Here is a 23801-nt window from a genome sequence, read left to right as displayed (position 1 = left end):
TGTTTCTGTTCAAGTTGTTTCTAATTAATAACTTCACTGTCCAGTGTTCTTTCAATAAGGGTACCTAATACAACATTTACATTATTTTAGGTGTAGAGAAACTGGCTTTTCAACCAAACTGAATGATGCATCTCAATATACAACAAGAGTGTATGCATGTGTGTATATCTATGCATGTATACACATACGCATACATGTGTGTATCGGTTTAGACAAGGTCTCTTACTTCTTTCCTACTCACCTTGAGCTTCACAAATATCAGGCATCTGGAAAGAGTCATGACTTTTCATGAAAGCTGAAAGTCACAAATCTCAAGGTTAATTAATATACACTCTTATTGTGATATTCGCTAGAACTTCCTCTCTCCCCAAAATTCAGCACATTAAATAACATTAAATGAAGGTCTAATGACTAACAGGTGCCAGATATTGCAGGATTCTTACCTGCATGAGTGGCTTAGTGAGTTGAGTGACTGTGTCATTTTATCCCTTTGATCCTTTGAGTTTGTAGCCACTAAATTACATATGTGTTTTTTTTCTTCTTCTGATTCCACAGTAGAGAGCATTTACCTTTCTTTTATGTTCTAAGTATCTACTATTGTTTCATGCCAGAAAAAAAATAGTGACCTTTGTGGGTCCTTGGGCTGACCCGGCATAGTTGCTTTTCATTTGTTCAATTCTGTAGTAGCTAAATTTTGACTATTTTTCTAGAGTCTTAATAATTTCTCTTTCAAGTAAGAAAGGAGTTGCTTTCAATAAAGTTTGAAGTTCAGCAATAAAAATATAAGCAATTTTTTGGGTTGTTAACTTATTAACTGGAAGACTATCTTTCTTGTAAGAGTTTAAATAATTAGAGAAGAAATAAAATCTGAATATTCATACTAACTCCAGTGGGTTTTTTGTATAAGGTTTAATCTTATACTTCAAATACGATTCTTAAAATATATTTGCAACATAAAATAAATGAAGAAAAGTTAGTGTTATCTCTTAAAATAATAAAGATACTTTCAGTGTAATACATAAATCTTAAGAGCAGTGCACATACAAATCCATTTTAGCTTAACAATATCAAGTAGCCAAAATATATTTGGGACTGTGACAGGATTTGTGTGAGCTTTCTCCTTTGAAAGGATGCTCCTGGCTTTGAATTTCAAACACTGCCTTTTGTAGGAGGTGGACAAAAGTAATCTTTTTTTTTTCCTAAGCAAGCCAGCTAATTGCATGTCTGCCTCACATTTAGTTAAATCTTTGGTGATGGGCTTTGAAGAGAGTGTTTTATGTTTTGCTTTCTTTGGATTGGGCTTTGGTTTTGGTTTGGGGGTGTTTTGGTTTGGTTTTTTACTGTCAGTCTTTGCTGAGAAGTTCCTGATACCACTGTTAAAAGTAAACTGTTCTTTGAAGGAAGCTTTGACAAAATCTCTAGTTTGAAATAGAAACTGGAAAAGTGCAAAGCTACTGGGAGGAGAGTGCATTTCTCCCCGTTGCCTGAGAATTTTTTTTTTTTAATGCAAAAGCAAAAAAAGTCTTGAGAGAAAAACTAATGGTAGTATGGTAGACTAAAATAACCTTATTTTGGTCTGAAAGTAATATACTGTTATACAGTAATATACTGTATTTATCGAATTGGGGTTGCTTGAGTATTTTGTCCATTGTTTTCCAAGCATCATTCTAAATATAATTTTTTGTTTGGTCACTACTTGGATAATGTGAATGGTACCCATTATTGAAAGGTAGTCTGTATTTGTACTAATACAGAGAATGCCAGTTTAGAAATGAGCCTGATTGCATGGTTCATTTTGTTCTCCTTTGTAGAGCCAGGCTGCGGCCCACTACAAAGGCACTAAACATGCCAAGAAGCTCAAAGCACTGGAAGCCATGAAAAATAAGCAGAAATCTGTTACTACCAAGGACAGCGCAAAGACTACCTTCACTTCCATCACTACCAATACCATCAATACCAGCTCTGACAAAACAGGTTAAGCGACAATCTTTGTTGGTTTTGTTTGTTTTGGTTTTTTTCTTGTTTAATTCCATGTCTGTTTGGTTATGTGCTTGCCACATTGATTCATGCTCGATCCATCTTTCTGTCTGATATTGATTTCTTTCAGTCCTTTCAATAGGCTGGTGAGAGTATGATAGTCATGTAACCGATTTCTCTTAGTGAAAAGAGGCTTGTCATTCTTTTAGGACAGAATGCAATACTCATGACTTGATTAATTTGTATAGTGGCTAAACTATTACATATCAACTGATCTAAACCTTCTAGTCTGTATGCAGTATCTCTCTATAAACTATTACATATGGTACATTTCTTCTAACCACAAACAAAGTAGCAAATTGCACTACTTGTGTCTAGAAGCCTCTTCCAATAGCATTTTTAGTAAAAACCTAATTTTCATAAATTTCAAACATTGCATTTTTTTTTTTAAATGGCTATTGCATGGTTTTCAGCTGGAAAATAGCTGTATAACCTCTATTCCACACAATCAGGTAAGTGCTGTTGATGCCAATTATTCTACTTAAATGAGTCTTCAGACTGAAATAATATCCTTTAAATTATTGTGTGGGTAAAAGGTACTCCTTTGCAAATAAAATCTATGTGAGTATTTGGTAAAGTCAACAGGATTTGATTAAGCTCATGTTTTAAGTATGTGGCTATTGTACTGGAAATTTCGAAGGAAGGTTGTAAGTTCACTGAAGGGTAGTCTAGTATCTCACAAGGTATGAGTGCTCCTGTGTATGAAGGGCTACGGTTTGCGTGTTTAGTCATAATCAAGCCCCCTTCCCCAAACAAGCCAAAAACAGTCTCTGCAAAAAAGCCAAAGCTGTGAAACAACAGAGATCTTTCTACTGGTGCTGAAAACTGCTCATTTGGAGCCACTTCTGATGCAGTAAGTTTAGCATTGTAAATAGATGTGCACTAACCAATTACAGTATAACAAAAAAGTACCTTGCAGACGTGTAGTACTTTCCTTAAGATACATCTTTGCTATATTTGTTATAGACAGATACCCCTCCCCCCCCCCCCCCCCCCAAAACTTTGTTATAGACAGCATATGTTTTTATGGAGATTTATATCCTAATTATAATGGGATGGCTTTAAAAACAATCATTACATTATTTTCATGTTTGTTACCAAAAAAAAAAAAAAAGGAGGAAAGAAAATATTCCGAGTATTTTTGGTTTTATGGTGAAAGAAATGAAGCATGGGAAAATAGGAGCAATGTCAAAAGTTATTTATGAAAATATAGGTGTTTCTAAACATACAAATACATTTAAAAGTTTCTCCTGCTGTTACCTGTTGACGTGTTCAGAACAGAAAGGGGGATGTTGTATGGAAAGAGTGATTTATTGTTTACAAAATATGATCTAGTGGTTGGAGAAAATAACTGAAGAAAAGAGATCATTTTAAGCTTTAAAATGTATTATTCAAAAGCTTTTATCTTATGCTGTGTAAGTTTGAAGGATTTTCCAAGGTGCCTTAAAACCAGTCTGAGTCTTTCCATCAGGCTTTGAATTAGATTCCTGACAAAGATATATGAACTGTCTTGTATCCAAGGTCAGTAGTACAAATCAGTTTTTATATCAGCATAAGAAAACATCAGAAATCTAGTTACACACAAAAGCAATGGCCTATGGAGGAGTTTCCTCAGCTTTACACAATGTTTGTGACTTCCTGGATTAATTTAATACAATGCATGTATAAATATATGTATGTACATGCATACAAATATGTATTCTATGTTAGAAGTGCTGACCTTAATGGCATTCTAAAAGACACATACTGATGTTAATTGACAAACACCCCAAAATCTGACGATTTCACAAAATACTGAGAGCCGTATTCAACTGCTGGCAAAAGCCCTATTCAATTGGCGGCATTCAAAGAAAGGCAGCCAGTTCTATCCAAATGCAGTCATTACAGGTCAGCATTGATGTGACTGGCAGTAGCAATAGCATCCTTGGTGTAAATTATCTTTTGTAGAATCAAGCACATAATGCATAGCGGGAGAAAACAAAAGGAAAAGAAAATTGGGTAGTCAAAAGGATTAAATTTTCCGTTAAACGTGACAAGTTAAAAATTTCATAAATAGGATTTTCCTTTCTTTCCGGTTGTTCTGTGTCTTATATTTGCTTGATAGAGCTTTTAAGGGCAAAATGATTTCTGAAAGCCAGAATAACATCAGAATATACTGCACTGTGTGAGTTTGCACATTTGTAAATGATCACTGTAAAAGTCAAATATTCTGATAGTAATATGCGGTCCTGGGGGAATAGTTGTACTAATGAATATAATTGATTAATTAATCTTTCATAACTAGAAATAAGTTAAGTTACTAAGTCCCTGCACTTGTGATCATTTGGAACTAAAGTTTTTTCTATAGTATTTTAAAGTGCTCTGCTGAAGATTAATACTTGATCCCAAATACACTGAGGGATAGGGTCATGTTGATATCACCTCCAATATATCATGTACAGCAGTGGTTAAATGGTGAATTACATGTCAGTCACAGCACATTGGTCAGGACTTCAGTTCACTGGTTCTGTGTACCCTTAGCAGCTCCAGCAAACAAAGTGTTGTCAGGAAATCTGCAGTGCTGTGCAATGAAGATTATGAAAAAGACCACACAGTATACAAACTGATTCAAGAGCTAAAGCAGCGATTTGTTATGTTGCTTATTCTGGAACTATTTCGTTAGACGTGGTGCCAGCATGTGTTATTGCAATAAATAATGGAGACTCTGCAACCCACAATGTAAGCAGACTCCTTAAAACCTTTCATAAATGATTCCTGGTGGTTAAACTATGTGTTAAGGAGAAAACATAAAATATGGGGTCATTTTGCTCATTCTGTGAAAGTCACTATTTTTTTCACCCCTTCAAACAAACTTTTAGAATTATTAGAAGGCTTGAACTTGGGAAATCTTTGGGGGAATGAAATATCATAAAGAGTTATATTGGCAGTCACATAATAGACAATGCCATTCTCAACACGTGGGAACTTTGGTACCAGTTCTATTATTTAATATCCTTCTTTAATCTGTATTTACCATTTATTAGGTGATACCTGTAGTCACTCAGGACAGAAAAACAGAAAGCATGACCATTCCGAAGACAAGCCCACTTTATGGTAGTATACAAGCCAGATTTCAGTAGTTCTTGATTCTCTAATTCAGGGGTGACAATAAAAATTCATATTTTCACCATATATTAACATGCATGCATACATATTCCCTGACAGAATGTTGTTAAAACGTCCTTGATAGCTTTACAAATTGCCCCTCCTTTCTGTCAAGGTATATTTTCTCCATAAAGATGCTTCACACGTTCACTTTGGCTTAAGGACAGATACTTTAGGAACACCTTTCAGAATATATTTAGATAGACTGTTCTGTCATCTTAATTATATGTCTCTGTCCAGCAAAGTCACTATCCCACACTTGGATTTTTTGCATCTAGAGTGACTGTCTGAGATCATATCCATGTGAAATGATATCCCTATAGTTGTTGCGTATGTCTAAATATTGGTCCTTTCCAAAGCTATTTGAAGTTAAAAAGGACTCGCCATGACCATGTTATCACAAATCAGGTCTTGAAGATTTGGGCTATTTTTATTTATTCAGCGTAAGTTAGATCATTTGTTATCAATGGAGAAGAAAGAATAGACCTTTCCAAGGCGGGGGGTGGGGGGGTGGGTGGGGTGGGTGGGGTGGGAATCATGTCACTGGGAGCCATCACTATGGCAAAGTCTTTAAAGTTGCTTTCGAATATTATACGCTATGTCTTACATCCTGTGTACTTAAATGCAATGAACAGCTCTTGGAGAAAAAAAGTGATGAACAGAAAAAGTATCTGGGCCAAGTCACAGACAAGATCATCTATCATTGGTACAGTATTAACAGCTAAGAGACCCCCATGCTGTCAGAGAACAAAATACTGGCACCGGTCCTAAAGAGCTTACAGTCTACACATGAGATGAGAGACAACTTAGGGAGATAGACACTGTTAATTTAATAGGCAGGTGTTTTAAAAGAACAGTAGCATAAACATGTTCAAGTGATAAAGGCATCACAAGAAATGACAACACTGAAGGATGGATTAGAAGGAAAAGGAGGAGGGTTTTTTCCAGATACTGAACATACATATGTGTGTGTAACAGCATGGGAGAAAGCATAAATTCTCTTATTATCCTTTCACTGGCACATATGAAATTTATTCTCTGTGGGAAAATTTTAACTGAGCTACCCCTTTCCACTCCTTTTTTTCTTTTTATCTAAGAAGTGATAGGATATTTCTGGTCAGCAAATGAAACTTACTCCTGAAATAACAATTTCGGTCCAGCTGGGATAATTCTGAAATGGAAGGCAGGTGGAGTGGGAGACAGCAGTCAGTCTGGCAAGGTCTTGGGCATAAAAAAGGAAGGCAGGAAAGAGAAAGAAATTGGAAATGATGAGTTAAGTCAGGGTAAGCTTCAAAGGAGGAAGAAAGGAAGGTGTCATGAAATGGAGAGGTTCCGGAAGAGATGTTGGAGTTTTGCAGCCACAAATACCACAGGATCACAGATTTTTTGAGGGTCTGTGAAGGGACCTCAAAAGGGACATCTGGAGATTGACAAGGCCACCCCTGCAGGTCAGAGCAGAGTCAGCTAGAGCAGGATGCTCACTATCTTTTTCAGCTGAGTTTTGAATATATTCACAACCTTTTGCTGGGCCACCCATTCTAGTGTCTAGTGTACACCCTCAGAGTAAAGAAGAGTAAAGAAGATTTTTCTTGTATTTAAGTCCAATATCCTGTATTTCAGTTTGTGCCTGTTGTGTATTGTCCTGTCACTGGGCACCATTAAAAAGAGTCTCTGGCTCTGTCTTTTTTACTCCCTGACTCTATCAAGTATTTATGCTGGCTTATGTTTCAAGTGGAGTCCACCAGGAATCCAGGTCTTTCTCCACAAAGCTGCTTTCCAGTCAGCCCCCAGCCCGGACTGGTGTGTAGGGTTATTGCTTCCCAGTTGTGGGACTTTTGCATTTCCCTTTGTTGAACTTCAAGGGACTCCTGTTGTCCCATTTCTCCAGCCCGTCCACATCCCTCATAATGGCAACACACCCATCTGGTGTACCAGGCACTCCTCCCAGTTTTTTATCATCAGCCAACTTGATGAGGGTGTACTCTGTCCCATTGCCCAGGTCATTAATGAAGACTTTAAACAATATTGGCATCAATATCAATTCCTGGAGGACTCCACTAGTGACTGGCCTCCAACTTTGTGCTGGTGACTACAACCCTTTGAGCCTGGCAGTTCATCCAGCATTTTTTCTACTATCCTTTGTGTCTTTTTGTAAAAATGAGAACTAAGAAACTGTAAGAAAAAAATAAGAATAAGCTCAAAGAAAAGAACTAAAATGGAAATGAGTAAGACTTATACAAATCTCTAAATTCTGCTAATGCATGGCTTTAATACGTTTGCACTAGTTTCCCATCAGGCAAATCACATTCAATTTATGTAACATGCGTTGCTGTTATAAAATGTATTTTACATGCACTTAAAATTAAAAAAAAACATCATTGATGGGACCCGATTGAAGTGCAAAGCTCTTTCTCTTGAATTTTAAATTGTTTCTTTATGTCTTTCTGTTGAAATACGTGACAAATTCAGAGTTTTTCTTTTCAGAGCTGTTTTATTCGTTGTAAGTGTACTTCATGCCCTGTTATATACTGTGTTGTCTTCGTGTATTGGGCCTTTTCTAATAATTCCATAGTGCATTTTGTCACCCTCTCAACCTTTAACTGTGCTTCTGTGGGATGACTCAACAGTCTACAGATACTGGGAATAAAAGCTAAGATAGATCTGTTGGCTTAACGTCGGCTTACACTGGAGCTAAGGTTGGTCTGTGGGTATGTAGGGAGTGGCGGTAACGTGTTGCACAGTATGCCAGATGTCTTACGCCATTACTGAGATGGAGAACTCAGCTTCAAATGCAAGGGGTGTTTTAACAGAATGGAATCTACTGAACTGCTTAGACTGTTCATCTGTACTTTTGGTTTTATTGAATATATGAAGGAGAAAAGGGCAGAGGTTATTAAACATAACATTCGTTGGGAGCCTAGGTGGAATTTATTTGACCAATTCTAGGCATACATATTGACGCTAATTGCACTGGCTTCTCCTTAGTGTGAGAGGAAGTCGTGTCAATGAAGTCTAGGGCACAATTGATCTTATTCTAATGTAAACATCTATAATAAATCCGATGAATAGTGAAGACCTGAGAAAAAGTATAAAAAATGTCTGTGGTGACTAGGTCAGATGTAAACTGCTATGCTGATACCTAAAGTTAGCTGAGAAAAATTCCAGCCTCAGTGACCAAATTGCCCTTTCCTTCAGTATGTGCAATTTTTTTTCCACAGGTTTTGATTCTTTTTAACTGAATCGTGATTTCCTCTGTAAGAATTTGATGCTCGGTGTTCAAAATCTGAGTTGTGTTAGTTGATTCTGAATGATCATGTAACAAATGACACTATTTCTGTCTGTCAGGTGGAAATTTTAATATGCTTTTGAATAGCTTTTACATTTCCCACTGATGAGAAGAAAGTTTCTTGATATTTTGTTTGCTTGTTTGTTTTTAAAAAAACATGAACCTTTTTCTCATCTAAATTTTTAGGCATAGGAAGAAAATTATTGCCTAATAAAGGTAGACTGCTAGAGTATATATGGTTTAGTATAAAATACTAACTTCATCTTTCTCCTATTACATTCAACCATGGGTGTCCTAGTGAACACATCCTATTAGATCATTGTATCTCTTTCAGGTCTCTAGTAAAGAGTCAAGGGACTCTGCTATTAGTATGTGATGCTTTATTTAAGATTCAAAACTTCTGCTCTAAATTGTAGGACAAAGTTTTCAAATGTAGCGCTCAAATGAAAACTTGGTCGTATGAATCTTTATGGAAGGACAACATGTAATTGATCAGTACTACAGCAGTTTCATTTAAAAATATGAAGATATATTCTTTGAATATATTTATATGAATATGTTTCTGCATGTTTATTTTCAATATTTGCCCTTCTCTGTTCAAGACAGGTAATTAACTATTGTTTCCTCCAACATCATGGGTAGCACACCTTGCTTGCTTTCTTTTATCACTTACATAGTCAAAGCCATATGTATGTTAGCTCTGTACATAGATGCATTTGTGCGGTTCTTGGTTCAGCTCCAGAACCTGTAATGGAAAGGAACTCCTATTTGAAAATGAAAATCAGTTTCCTCTTATCTCTGCTTTCCTTTTATTTCCACTTTGATTGTATCCCCTTACATTCAGCTTTTGAGCTTATTTGGGTTTTTTATTATAAACATACATGTTGGTAATGGCTGGGCTTTAAGGTTTATGAGGGCTTCCATATATTAAGAATTATTGGATTATTTCTGGTGTTGCTTGGTGTAGCTACCCTATTTTATGATTTACTCTTTTGAGTTATTTGTTTAATCCTTTGTTCTTAATGGCAAACCACCCTAACTTTTCCTTTCCTAAGGAAAGCTGAGGAAGACACACTGCTGTATTTATGACATTAACATATATTTAATTAAAAGTGCCACTGCCTATTTATTAGCATTTTTATAGACAGCAGATTTTCTTGTAATTTTTTGTAACTAAAAGAAATTCTATTTCTAATAATGATACAAATGTCAACTGTATTTAAAATTCAAAATAGTATTTAATACTATTCAAAATCTGTTAGTGGATGCAGAAACAATTTACTGTATGATCCTCGTGTACAATTTGCTGGTACAGCTTAGGCTGTGGATACCGTTGTACATGTAATTTTTGAGGATGCTTAATCTAAGAAGACAATTCAGTGAAGTCTCTTTATATACCTTAGCTGTTGTTTTATCTCCACATGCTTTATTATATCATAAAGTGTGTTTTTGTTTTGTTAAGTGGTTTCTTCAGATCATTTCAGCATTGCTTAGGGCACAGGAGTCAATGTTTTAGTACTTCCTTTGCGAGTCAATGTTTTAGTACACATCAAAACAGAACAATGACCTTGAAGCTTGAATTTGTAAGGATTTTTACTTCATATTAACTTGTTTGAGATATTTTGGATGGAGCATTCCGAAATTGCAAGTGTGAAATAATAAATGAGGAGTAATTGCTTGGTGATTAGCACAACATAGATGGATTTCAGAGCCAGTTATAGGACTTCATAGCCCGCTTCCCAATCACCCAATTCTGAAAGTTCAACTTTTTCTTTTTTAATTTTATTTGAATGAAAAATCTTTAAAAGAAACTATAGTCTGAAAGAGATGTTCTTGTTTTCTGATTCTCTTGTCATTTGCCTTGAAAATAAAGGTTACTGATTCACAGCTATCAGTTCTCATAATCACATGCTTGGAAAACGCAGCCCAAACCAGTAAAATTTAACCATGCTACAACATCTTTCACTTTAAATCACCTATGGTTTGACTTTTCTGTACCTCAGACTATCTGTAGCTAACTGCAGCACAAAATGTTATCAGCATTCCACAGACTGTTGTACCAATTTTGCATTAGAGCTCGATGGTAATTTGGAAGACAATAGCTTCTCTTTTGATCTCTATGTAGAACTAGGGCTTTTTCTTTCTTTCAGAGTGTAGCTAAATGGCGATATAAAAATTACAGTAATTTATGTGTGCCTCAATTGATCATGAATGTGCAATAAAATCCTTCTTTTCTTGCATCTACATATGCTGAAATCTTCGTCATATGAACACCATGTGTTTTCTGTGGACCCAGCTGCTTTTGATTGGGATTGCCTTGACAACAATTTTATGCTTGGATAATCCTGTAGATAGAAACTGGTGTCAGTCACAACATCTGTATCAGCCTATTGAATCAGTATGGAAGTCCAATACTAACAATGGTGTTATTCGTAGTTCTGAAAAGCATTGTCTATTGAAATATTAAATAGGGTCTTTCATAGTATCTCAGGGGAATGTTAGCTTGGTTGCTGCATGCCCATGGTCGTAACTACTAGAAATCTTGGGAGTAATCTTCTGTTTGTCACATGTCTGTTTATCAGTTATTCATCAGTATTGCTCTAAAAACTGGACCAAGCACCGTAGCATGTATCTGCTTAATAACTCATCCTTCATGGTGTGTTTTGTTGTTGGGAATGGCATTGACACTAGCTAGTAGGATGGGTCTGAAGGCTCTGCAGTTCTGGCCATTGGGATGTAAAAAAAAATTATGGTATTGGAGTTCTAGATCCTCTTTCAAGTTTTTATTGTAAAACTTCAGATTCAGAAGCCTGTTACTATTGCATAATTGTTTATATTGTCAGATCATGGACTAATTTGGAATGGAGCAGAAATGTCTTGATCCACTGCTCTCAGAATCATAGAATGGTTTGGGTTGGAAGGGACCTTAAAGATCACCTAGTTCCAACCCCCTGCCATGGGCAGGGATGCCTTCCACTAGACCAGGCTGCTTAAGCTTAGCAAGGTATCTTCAGCACCAAGAAATATCAAGTTATCTTGTGACAAAGTATAGCTGTGACTGCAACATCTGTTTGAGGAGGAAAGTAAACATGCAGTTGGTCTTCATGCACCTGAACTCTGTGCTTCTTAGACTTAGTGTAATTTTCCATGTACTAAACGGCTTGCTTATAGGTAATTCAGGCAGGCCACACCTATAACTTCAGAATAGGTATGAGTCTCTTATTCTCAAAATCCATATAGTGTTTCAAACATCTTGAAGAATTATTGTGTATTTCTCATTTCATCCTTGTGCATTCAAATAGCAGTCTCCCAGTATCAAAACTCCTGTTTTATGGCATGTCCACAGCGGAATTAGTATCAAAGGAGCTAGAACAATTCATGTAAATTAGAAACTAAGAACTACAGGATATTATTATAGGAAACATGGATACAAGAATAAATACAGGCTCATCAAGGGAAATAAAAAGGTACTTTTAAGAGTAACAGGAACCAAGGAACTGTGTCTGATAGATTTGATTTGAGAAGGGAAAAAACCAGCTTACTTATGTAAACTTGATGATAATGTTGATGTTTAAATGCTTTCCATGCTAATGGTAACATTAAGTGTATTTAACCACAAGTACTAAATTAGACAACAGATCAGGAAAAGTTGCATATGAAAGTTTTAAAAGAACTTAAAAGAAGTTTTAAAAGAACAAAGATAAAGAGCTTTCTGGATAAACTGTTATGTTTTTTGGTACATTGCAGACACTGTAGAAAATCCAGAGGACTAGAAGAAAGTTAATGTTGTGTCAGTATTCCCAAAAGGTAAATAGGATAGATCAAGTATTTATAAGTCTATCAGCCTGACACCAATCTTGAGAAAAATAAAGCAGCAGCTGACAGGGGACTTGAGTACTGAAGTAAATGAGATCAATTATATAACAACAATGAATAAGAATTGATAGAAAGTTAGATTTTCCTACCTAAAATTGTTTTTATGAGATTACATGTTTGATTGATAAAGGATAAGCATGCCGATGCTTTGTGTTTGCATGGCTCTAGAAAGTGCAGAGGTTAAAAATTATTTAAGATACTGGAATGAGACAGAATGAATATGGAACATATTAAGTGGATTTAAGCCTGCTAATTATAGGCCTTTGAATGCAATCGTGAGGTAGAACTTGGTGTAGAAATATTCCAGTCAAATCCTTTTGGAATAGGGTCTTAACTCCAGTCTAATCTTACATCATCAGTTGCCTGCAAGGAATTATAAAATATTTACAAATTGCAAATGGCACAAAAACTGGAGTTCTGGGCAAGTAATAAAGATGAGCTGGAGATTCAGTGAATCAAGTGCTTTTAATAAGACAAAATGTTGTTGTTCTCAGGAAAGAACAATAAAGAATTTATTAAAAATTTGGGGGACTTGATGTAAATATGAAGATGGTTTGGGAGTACATTGTTAAATATCAGCTACACAGGAACCACTGGTGTAGTGATGTTTCCAGAAAGCCTTGTGAAAAAGCCTTTTTTTTTTGAGGATAATGAAGGAATATAAAGATTTTTTTTTCTTTTATTACTGTAAATGAACTATATTATCTATTTTTTTCTAAAGAATGTAATCAAATTGAGTGGAAACTTAGGGCAGACCTAATACAATTATTTAAGAATGGTTTAATAGTGAAAGACCTAATGAGATAGATGCATTCAACTTCAGTATTTACTTTATCAAAGAGAATGTAAGCAGTATTTTGATTACAGTCTATAAAAATTTGCATGAAAATGACGAACTAATAGTAAACCAACTCCTAGTAGTTGGGAGGTGTGGCAATATCCAAAGACTGCAAGTGGAAAATAGCTTCATTCCACAATCAAGACAAAACCTTTTTAACACTGAGAATGATTATAACATATACAACATCTCATATGGGATTCTCATAATCATTTGACCAAAGCTGTTAGGTTTGACTCAGGAATTAATAATGAAAGTCCTCTGGGCAATGTTCTGTTGTATGTCAGACAAAACTGTGGACATACATGGGTTTTTTCTGGCTTCAAATATAAAATTTGTCTTCCTGACTCCTCCCAGGAAAAAAAAGTCTTTACTGCCTGGAGACTGCAGATCTTGTGTATTATGCATTTGAGGTGTTCTGTAATAAACCCTTTATGTGGCAAATTTAATAGTACTTAAATTTAAACATGAGACCAATTCATTTGACTTCAGTCAAACAACATGCATTTTCAAAGCTCAAGAATTGATTCTTGAAGTATGCCCTACGTAGGTCATAATATTTTATTTTTTTGTGTTTTGTACAGGACTGGACAAGTGAATAGTGCTTGATTAAATAAAACCCTAGAAAATCATAATTGCTTGTATAGATTTGTCTGAATAGACAAAGGCTTTATGGTGCAAAGCTGCCTGTATCCTGTCTCAGTGTCCTTAATTATATCACAAAATTTACTCCAGATAATTAAAGATGTTTTATTTCTCTGGAAGACTAATTTCTTTCTATTATTATACCTGCTTTAGTATTTTCTTCTTCTGTCATTACTAGAATTTGAATTAAGTGGTAATTAAAATTCATGTTTTAATTCCCAAGTTGTATACTTTCAAGCATTCTTCCTACTTCTTTCAATTGGAATTTAGTACTGTTTCCACTTCCTTGTTCGATCTCTGATTAGTTTTAAGCCCTATAGTAAGCATTTTAGGAGATTCAGAAGGATCAGTAGATCCAGATGTGTTATTTAATCCAGTAGATCTGCACTGATCAAAGCATAGGTAGTAGCATTACTTTTAGTAACCCATGTTTCCAGCTAAGTATTACAGAGAATGCAATTTTAAAAAATCAGACTTTTTTATCACACTTTTCAAATTATCTCATTTCTGCTTGCAAATAGCCATTTTCTTACATTAGAGCACTCGAATGAACTCCTTAGTTCATTCACCTTATCAGAGGAGTCCTGAGACAGCTGCCATGCAGTTTTAATCCCTTCCTTTGCTACATTTTACTTTTTACTATTTCTGGTTCATTTTCTGCTCTGCTGGTTTAATAGCTGCAAGTTTCTAGCATCATCTTACAAGATTCATCTGAAAGTTGCATCAACTTACCCACTTCAGCCATCTAGTTGAATTTGCTTGCGGTAGTTGCCCTTAATAAACCAATATTTCCCAGTAGGGAAAAATGCCTACTTTCTTTCCTGCTTTCAACTATAAGGAAATATCAGCAGCCATTGATAGCAATACATAGGGAGCTTGAAATATGTGGCAGATCTTGCCAAACAACCTTGTCATGCTTTTCCTGCACATCCTTCTTAGTTGCCAGTTCCTTGTTACACCACCAGCCACAGGGCAAGGGCAATGGTTTGGAGAAGGATTAGTGAGTTATCTCCCTCACAGTATGACTAGTGTGTGAGCTTCAGCAGCACAATTTAATAGAATATTCGTAGGGACACCTTGTGTGTGTGTGTGTGTGCAAGAGTGACAATGCTCACAGCCCCTGGGAGCATGTTACTTGGGGAAAGCTTCTGTATAAAATCAATAGCATGGATGGCAGAATCTCATAATGTGAATCAGCTCTTTTGTTTCAAACTGCTAAGATTTGGGAACTCTTAACCCGACAACAATTGCTTTTGTGGCAATAAGCTTATGACTGTCAGTTTCCTCATTAAAATCCACACACGCTAATCCATCTACAAGAATTTTTTTTCTGGAAGCACAAGTCAGGTAGCTGTTTTTGTTTAAATGTAGAAAAATTCATGCACGTTACCTGGATACCTGGATGGTCAGATACTGATTTACCAAGATGCAAAGGGGGAACTAGAAGGGCTTTCATTTATCCTGCTGTTTTCTCACTGTAGTTTGCCAGCCTGAGGTACGTGTTGTGCCATGGTTCCTGCAGCTCCTGCTCAGCAGCGAACGTGGTAACCACACTACTGAGCGGAGAAGGTGAATTATGCCCATAATGAATGGAAGAACAACATGGAAACTAATGGAGTAGATGTAAAGTTCATACTGACAAAACCTCTGCCCTGCCAGATTTGGGGGACCAACCTTCACTTGCACAGGGGTTGCATCTCCTTTTCATGTTTTTAGCAGATACGTGAATGCCTTCTTTAGTCAAACTCTGGGCACCCATTTAAGGCTCACTTAATTGTTTAAAAGGAAAATAACAATCTGTATGAATATTCACACTACATAATGGTACTTAACTAGTTTGGGTAAATTTAAAGGAAAATTACCCAGGCCACTACTGCAATTTAAACCTTTCATCGTCACTTTTTTGTTGTTGAGAATTTTTCACATGAGTTTCACTGCACAAAAATTTGAGATTCTCATTTATAGTTCTGTTTTTCCTACACCAGGGGATTCTTCAAGCTGTCCCCTATGGTGGCTGTTCACAAATGCTGAGTTGTTACTGGGCTGCCTTTTAATTATCCAGTGGTTTGTCTAGCTCCAAGTCAAGGTCCCTGGTTGTCCTTTACCACAACTGTGAAGCCTGCTTCATGACTATCTCCTACTGTCATTGGTTTAAGCTTTTAACAATTCCTAGCTAACTTTAAACAAAGGAAGAAAATTAATGGAATTTTGAATTAGCCCACTCCTCCTAATTAGCATTAACAGTGTGGTTGTCAACACTGTAGCACAAAGTGCTACATTTTTGTCAATCAGTAATAGTCCAGAAGAACCATCTGTGACAGGAAATCTGTCTCATTGTTTGCTTCAGGTAGTAGTCTTTCTAGTACTTCAAAGAGATTTTTAAAAATGCAGGACACTTTCTAAGACACTTCAAAGTAAACCCTTGAAATGGGAATACTCAGGGGAAAAACAATGATGCAGAGGAAAAAAAAATAATCTGGTTCATCCAGAACAGGTCATTATATTTTGTATTATGCTCAACCTCTGCCTGTATTATTTTTATTCAATTTGTTACCGACTGCTGTTTATGCAAAAAAAAAAAAACAAAACAACCACACAAACAAACAAACAGACAATCCCAAAATCCAAACTCAAATAAACCCAAAACCCAAACCAGAAAGTTGGAAAGAACAGTTTCTCTCTTTTCTGCTCTTGCACAGAGCTGCGCTACTTTAAACTCAGCATTTTTCTCTTCATCAGATACTATGGACACTGTCTAATCAAGATGGCTATCATTATGGAACTCATGAGATATATTGCTGACATTTCCAGCCTTACATATTTGGGAGTGCATTTATCTTCCTTTAGTAGTGTGTCATCATACTCTGAGCTATGGCTATTGTGTGCACGCTTGCTTTACGGTTGGTGGGAGTGCTTTCCAGTGGCTGAGCCCACCCTTCTACCTAGTGAGTTCACTACCAGTTTGAAGAACATGCTTATCTTTTTCAAGGTCATTGCTACATACTTGGGCAGTCTCTGAATTGAGAGACAAGATTTGATATTTTACCAAAGTAAGGAAGTTCTGTGGTACCTTTATGGGTTTTTTAATTGTTTTTTTGTTTTGTTTTAAATATATTTTTGATTATGTGAACTGAGCAAAGACATATGTTTATTTTCAGTATTCATAGTTAACCTAATATATGACTAATTGCTTCAACTCCTGGTTTGAAGAATTCATTATTATTTATTTTCTTTTAATGGATTTTTTTGGCCATCTGACCAGAGTATCTGAAGTACTGGAGTATAATATTTGAAGTATTGGCAATAAAGTTCATAAATTGACCAGAAGAAACCCTAGGACACTTAAATATTTGATCATTTCACAGCCAGTTTAAGATACTTCTTAATGTAATTTAACTTCAGGTGTGATCATCACCAAAGAGGCCATGCTTCCAGAAATTGAATTTGGTTTGAAGTTCTACAGAGTAGGTGTGGAAAGAAGATGCATCTCTCTGGTACCAAATGATTGACTGGTATCAGAATAACGAAATTGATACCCCAATTTTTTTCTCTTATATATGAAGAAACGTGCTTTTGTAAAAGAGCTATGCTTTGGCAACCTATTGTGTGGGTTTGTTTTTTTAATCAGAAGGAAATTTTCATATAAGAAATAACATCCCATTGTGGGGGGCGTTGGAACTAGATGGTGTTTAAGATCCGTTCCAAACCAGCCATTCTATGATTCTGTAATTCAAATAACATTTATTATTTGGAACATTTCTTTAACCTAGCTTAGCTACAGGCTAATGAAGCAACAGTGTGATCTCTACAAGATTCCTCTTCTGGGTCTCTAAGGAAATAAACGGTTCTGATAGAGAAGCACAGGACTTTATTAGCAGTACAGTCATGTACTGCTTCTTTTATTGTTTTCCCACTTTAATTACGGCAAAAACTTGTCCATTTTCCAGATCAGACATATGGATGTCATAGTTTCCAGCTTTAAAAGAAATACTGACACTCATCATAGTAGCATTATTTATAGATTTTTTCTGAAGTTTAATAAATGTACAGAGCATGTACGGTGAAGAAGGATCCTTAAAGACTTACTACTGAAATTTATTTAATCTAGAGCTTCTGAATGATTAATATGTGTTTATATGCATCTAAAGGTTTGGGTTATCATTGGTAGGATTTTGCAAAGAACCAGGGAGAGGTTTAAAGAGATTTTCCCCAGTGCCCATTTTATAAATGTATATTTACCATATATCACTGGCCGATGTAGTGTTATGAGTTGAATAAACAGAGAAGTTCCAGGCTGAAAGAAGGGGTTATCCAATTTCAGTTCAAATTAATCATGTTACTATTATATTGATTGGCACTGGGATTATCAAAGGAGGGAAAAATCCCAGAAAGGTGGGACAGTTTTACATACAGAAAAATGGGAATAAAACCCAGTGGAATTAAGGGAGGAATTTCTGAAGCTCCAGCTATGTGTTAGAGGTCCATGCTAGCTGTGGCATTACCTATTTGGTAGCTATGTTGCCCAGAGCCCCAGAAGCCACCAAACAAAAAATACGAAGAGCTTCAGGGTTTAGCTAGAGTACTGTAAATGCCTGCCTGTCTGGTATTTATATTCTCTGTTTTGCATATTACTCAACAAATTCTAGCCCAAAATGGATCTGGGGCATTTGTTTTGTGCCATACCCTCTGCCAAGCCATGGGCATTTCTGTCTCCATAGAGGAAGGGACTGTTGCCTCCCTGGAGAGGAGAGCTTATCAGCCCTCACGGATCCCAACAGTAGCAACTTTGATACAAGGAAAACATAACTAATGCACCACAGTATAGCAAAGTGAAGTATCTGCCTTAAAGTGATGCTAACAAAACATGCTTGTTTCCCTCTATTTGGTCTATACATGTAAGTTTGCATGAGGCCATGAACATGCATTGCTGTGCACCGCGAACATATTACTCCTACAATAGTTATACCTCCTGCATTTCAAACAGTAGACTAAAGGTAGTTAAATAGATTTATTGTTTGAATTAACTACCTGTTTGCCATTGAAATCAGGAATGAGAAATGCTTTCCCTGCATATTGGTTGCGAAGATGACTTGGGGTCTGGCTTTCTAGAAAGCAGAGGCTAGACTATGCCTGTTTTTGAAGTATGAGCATGACAAACATTTATCTGGAGAACTTTGGCATCTCACTTAGACTGTTAAAATATATCATATTAATGTCTTAGAAAACACAAGAAATTGAGACAGTTGATTATAATGTGCTTGGTGTTCAACTTTTGGCAACTCTTTGCCTGAGGACAAGATAGACTTGTAGCCATGATAGCAAAACCACTGGTACCACCTATTTTACAGCATCTTGTTTTTCAGTGTTTTGTTTTGAGTGAATTAATTAACATATTTATGAAGCCGAGCTACGATTATGATATAATTGCTGATAAATGCTGAGTCGTGGATTCTACCCTGTGTACATGAGGGTTCTGTAAATATTTTTTTTTTATAATAGCTCCTTGCCCCTGGGTCTCTTTGCACTATGACCATACAGACTAATTTTATTGTCTATTTATGTTGCAAAATTTGAACATAATTTGTGGTAGTACCTTACTTATGTATCCTCTGAAACCTCAGGCCCTGTTTCTCCAGGTGAGTCTTATTACACTGTATAGAGCTAGCAGCCAGGTTTATTCTACTTTATGCTTGTAAAAATTCTGACTGATCTCAATTTACATATGGATAAAGAACTTTCATGAACAAGTCATCTCCTAAGGAGGAAGAATTTGTTTACTGTAACATAAAATAGAGATCACAGCTAAGGAAAGTGATTTACTTCTACTTAAAACATCCCTCCCCAAACCAAAACATCATAACAATTTTTGTATCTTACAATTTCTGAAAGGACTGAATTGGTTTAATTTTTCATGTGGTCTAGCAAGCCAAGCTGAGCTTAGGAATGATTCTGACTGATGTACAGTTATCAAAAGTTATATTAGTGAAGGGTTGGAAGAAGAGAGGAAAGGGTAAATTCAAATAAAAAAAAACATCTTTGTATTTAAGTAACAGCAATTATCAGAAGTTCTGCTTGTATTAATATTGTCTGAGCACATTATAAAGCATTTGTCATAGCTAATGCATTCCTGTCAAATCAAGCAATATTAGAAGAGGACTTTTATAATGAATATTAATATAAGAGACAGCTGTAAGTGAAGTAAATTATAGAGGCATGTAAATGTAGTATTAACTGCTACAGCAAAGTAGTCTTCCACTGTAAATCAATTTCTTCCTATAATGTTAATAAAAAATTAGGCCACTTGGTAGTCATCTGCAAGCTGCTGAGCATTGATATGAGTTTTCAAGTACTTTGCTGATGTGTCTAGCTCTAAATTAAAAGTCGTATTCATGAAAATGAGTTTACAGTCTGTGCACTGAACTTACTCACTGTGCTATAGTTTCTGCACAGTTCTCAAGTTCTTGTTCACACATCAGAACACCTATCTTCTGTTCAGCCATCTATGACAATTTAGGCAAGTTAAGGAATAAGTACAAGAATGATCCCTCTACATCAGAAATAAGATGCATGAATTTAAATTTTGGCTGTCCATTTTGATCCAGTTTTTGAAAATGACAGTGGCTTTTTTTGTTTGTTGTTTGCTTGTTTTTTTAATTCAAGGTTCTTTGCTTTTGCCTTTCGTTGTACTCGGCACTGGTGAGGCCAAACCTCAAATACTGTGTTCAGTTTTAGGCCCCTCACTACAAGAAAGACATTGAGATGCTGGAGCGTGTCCAAAGTAGGGCAACAAAGATGGTGAAGGCTCTAGAGCACAAGTCTTGTGAGGAGCAGCTCAGGCAGCTGGGGCTGTTTAGCTTGGAGAAAAGGAGGCTGAGGGAAGACCTTATCGCTCTCTACAACTACCTCAAAGGAGATTGTAGCGAGGTGGGTGTCAGTCTCTTTTCCCAAGTAAGAAATGATAGGAGAAGAGGAAATGGCCTCAAGTTTCATCATGGAAGGTTTAGATTGGATATTAGGGAAAATTTCTTCATGGAAAGGGTTGTCAAGCACTGGAACAGGCTGCCCAGAGAGGTGGTGGAGTCACCATCCCTGGAGGTATTTAAAAGACATGTAGACATGGTGCTCAGGGATATTGTTTAGTGGTGGACTTGGCAGTGTTAGGTCAACGGTTGGACTTGATGATCTTAAAGGTCTTTTCCAACCTAAATGATTCTATGATTCTGATTGTAAAAGTACACATCTGGATTTGTGTTAGGATTTTTGCATTGATCTCAATTTTGATGTGTGCTTTTTTGGATTAGGAAGTGAAAGTAGGACTTTGGCACATTAAGGATTATGTGCATGAAGTTAGGCTTCATAGTTTTACCAATATTTTGGTTTTGGTTGTTGGGGGGGGGGGTGTTGGGTTTTTTTTTTTGTTAGCATTAATTAGCGACTAACATTCAAACCATACCCTTACAGGAAAATTCTTTTTCAGGGAAATTGTGATTTTTATGTGTGGTTATTATTTGGAACTTCTTTCCCTAATGCAAAACAAAGACGGTTTCAAGTAAGGTGTAATGAAGCTAAAATCTCATTCCTTATTTGTAGTGGTTTAAGTTGAAAGACAAAGGTATTTTTCTTTTGATAGGTGATCACATTCACACTCTTGGAGTTTTGAAAACAATTGCCACATTATTTTTGCTTTTGTTGTCATCGTCGTTATTGTGCTTTGATGGCTAATGATATCTTCTATAATGAAATGAGAACTTGGCAAATCTCTATTTAAGATAAATGTTAATTATTTTCATTCTATATAGCATGGTTTACATTTTACATACAGAAAATTTTGCACTGTATGCAAACAGCTATGTCTGAAGAGAATTATTTGTCAGAACAATATGTTTAATTTCATAATATCTATATTAAGTAAGCTGAAAACATTCAGAAAAAAATCTTATTCCTGTAGAAATTCTTACTGATTTCAGTGAAGTCGGGATTTTTTTTTTTACTGTGTTCTACTCAGATTTTTATATTTTTAATTTTAAAGGGAACTTAACAGAAAGATGAGAATTCTAGGTAAGTAGTTACGGTTGTTGGAAATGTTGCTTTTGAATAATTTTCAAGGGTTTTTATAAAATAGAATGTAAAAGAGGGAGAATAGATATGTCAAGATTTTAACAGTGTAGGTGTGCGTCTGCTGTTTTTCTTATTCCTCTGAGGAATGCGAAGCCAAAACTTTTGAAAAAGTAGTTGAGAATTTTCTAGGTAAGATTCCACTCTCTCTCAATTTTTAATTGTCTAACACTATTTAAGAGCAAACCTAACCCTTACTAACAGCAAATACATGAGTTTCAGTAGCAACGTAGGAAAGTATTGTCACATCTTTTGGATGTTTTTGGACTACAGTATATTGCATGGGCCGTATTTGTTCTGTGAAGCAAATAATTTCTGTTAAACTGCTCTTTGCCCAGCATGTCATCAAGTACTCAGTGAATTTTCACTGAAAGTGAGTTTACTAGTCCTTTAAATCAAAAAAGTTGATAACACTGTGTCTGAACAGAGTTTATAGTTGGAGAGAGAGATGTACTTATATTTATAAGCTTCCTAAATAGGAACTATGTGAGCTGGATTTTATGATTGGAGGTGGGAGGAGGAGTGAAGGGCAAACAATGATCAAATGACAATGGTTGATGTCCTGGTCAGCTAAGGTCCATCTAAGTTGAAACTTAACTGTTTAATGCTCCCTTCAATCCATGTAGCAATTCAGTTATCTACTTTTCCAAAACAAAGGAAGGAGGGGAAAAAAAAAATGCATACACAAATAAATCAAGTGAGTCTCATACTTAGGCTTGAATTCATCTCACCTAACATTAGGCAATTTGAGTTTCCTTTATGGAATGGTATCTTTTTATAGTCAATGGAAGGAAATCAGCTCTTCCAGAAAGCATTTGATCTCACTCTTAATACAATTCTCCAAAAGAGATCACATCAATCTTCTGTCTCTTTCCAGAGCCTAGGGAGGATTGCTCAGCTGTAGACATCTGGAGAGGGACTAGATGTATCTCCCCTACATATCCAGTTGTGGGGTTTGGTTTGGTTTGGTTTTTTTTAACTTCAAGGAACATTAATGACATTGAAACACTCCTCTGTTAATTTAAATCAACCCTACACTATTACTGTGGCTTTAGTAACCATGTTATTTTTAGGCTACGGTACGAATTAGAACCAAATTTGAGCTTCTGTCTTTATGATTCCTGCCTCTTTCTTATTCCTGAAATACATAATTTATTTCATATGTCTACACCCTCTACCTGTCGCTAGCTTTTGTGATGAGAACACACTGCTTAGAATAGAAGTGCCAGTCAAGACACCAGGTTCTGGCTCTGCTATGCCTCTCGTGCTTTACCGCTGCTATAGGCAATTTCCAGCTTACTGTATAGTGCACATTACTGTAAGATGCTTTCTAAACATGTTTTATTAACACTGGGTGTGCTAATGTTTGCCCTAATTGAATCTCCAAACAAGGTAGTCCTTAACGGGCCTCTGTTTCCTTCAGACTAGAGATAGTAAAAGTAATATAATGGCCATGTTTTAATAGTGTATTCCCCATCTGCACTCTCAGTGCTTCACAGAGGCCAATTTAAAGCATCTGTTTCCCTCCCAAGCTACTCGTATACATATGCAACATTTTCATCTATTATCTTTAGCTTGACATAAGAAGCACGGGGAGCTCTCAGCTAAGCCAAAAGCAACAGTTTTTCTTGCAGATTCTGTAGAAGACTAATCTTTGAATAGCTGTAGGAACTTTCAGACTCTTAATCTTATTCATACTGTTCCTGCTTACCGTTTGGTGGCTTAAAATGTTAAAATTAGAAAGCCATAATTGTTTGTGTATTTGGTAAGAACTTTGAGGAAAGTGCTCAGGGCCAACAAGTTGTTTATAATTTTCACCATACATCCTTTTATAGGAAGAAATATCACAAAAGAATGAGA

The 23801-nt window shown here is 36.0% G+C and overlaps 1 protein-coding gene across 1 annotated transcript in view; it reads left to right on the top strand.

Annotated features, from left to right (window-relative positions):
* The window catches only part of ZNF385D (zinc finger protein 385D), a 454445-nt gene that overhangs the window by 387843 nt on the left and 42801 nt on the right, over nucleotides 1–23801 (top strand). Inside the window, exon 5 of the mRNA XM_075705630.1 lies at nucleotides 1812–1974. Within this exon, the coding sequence (XP_075561745.1) occupies nucleotides 1812–1974 (163 nt within the window). The remainder of the gene's footprint in view (nucleotides 1–1811; nucleotides 1975–23801) is intronic.

Source organism: Pelecanus crispus, chromosome 2 (genome assembly GCF_030463565.1).
Source record: "Pelecanus crispus isolate bPelCri1 chromosome 2, bPelCri1.pri, whole genome shotgun sequence".
Lineage (NCBI taxonomy): Eukaryota > Metazoa > Chordata > Aves > Pelecaniformes > Pelecanidae > Pelecanus > Pelecanus crispus.
Note: the sequence above shows the minus strand (reverse complement) of the source record. Positions and strands in the feature narration are given on the sequence as shown.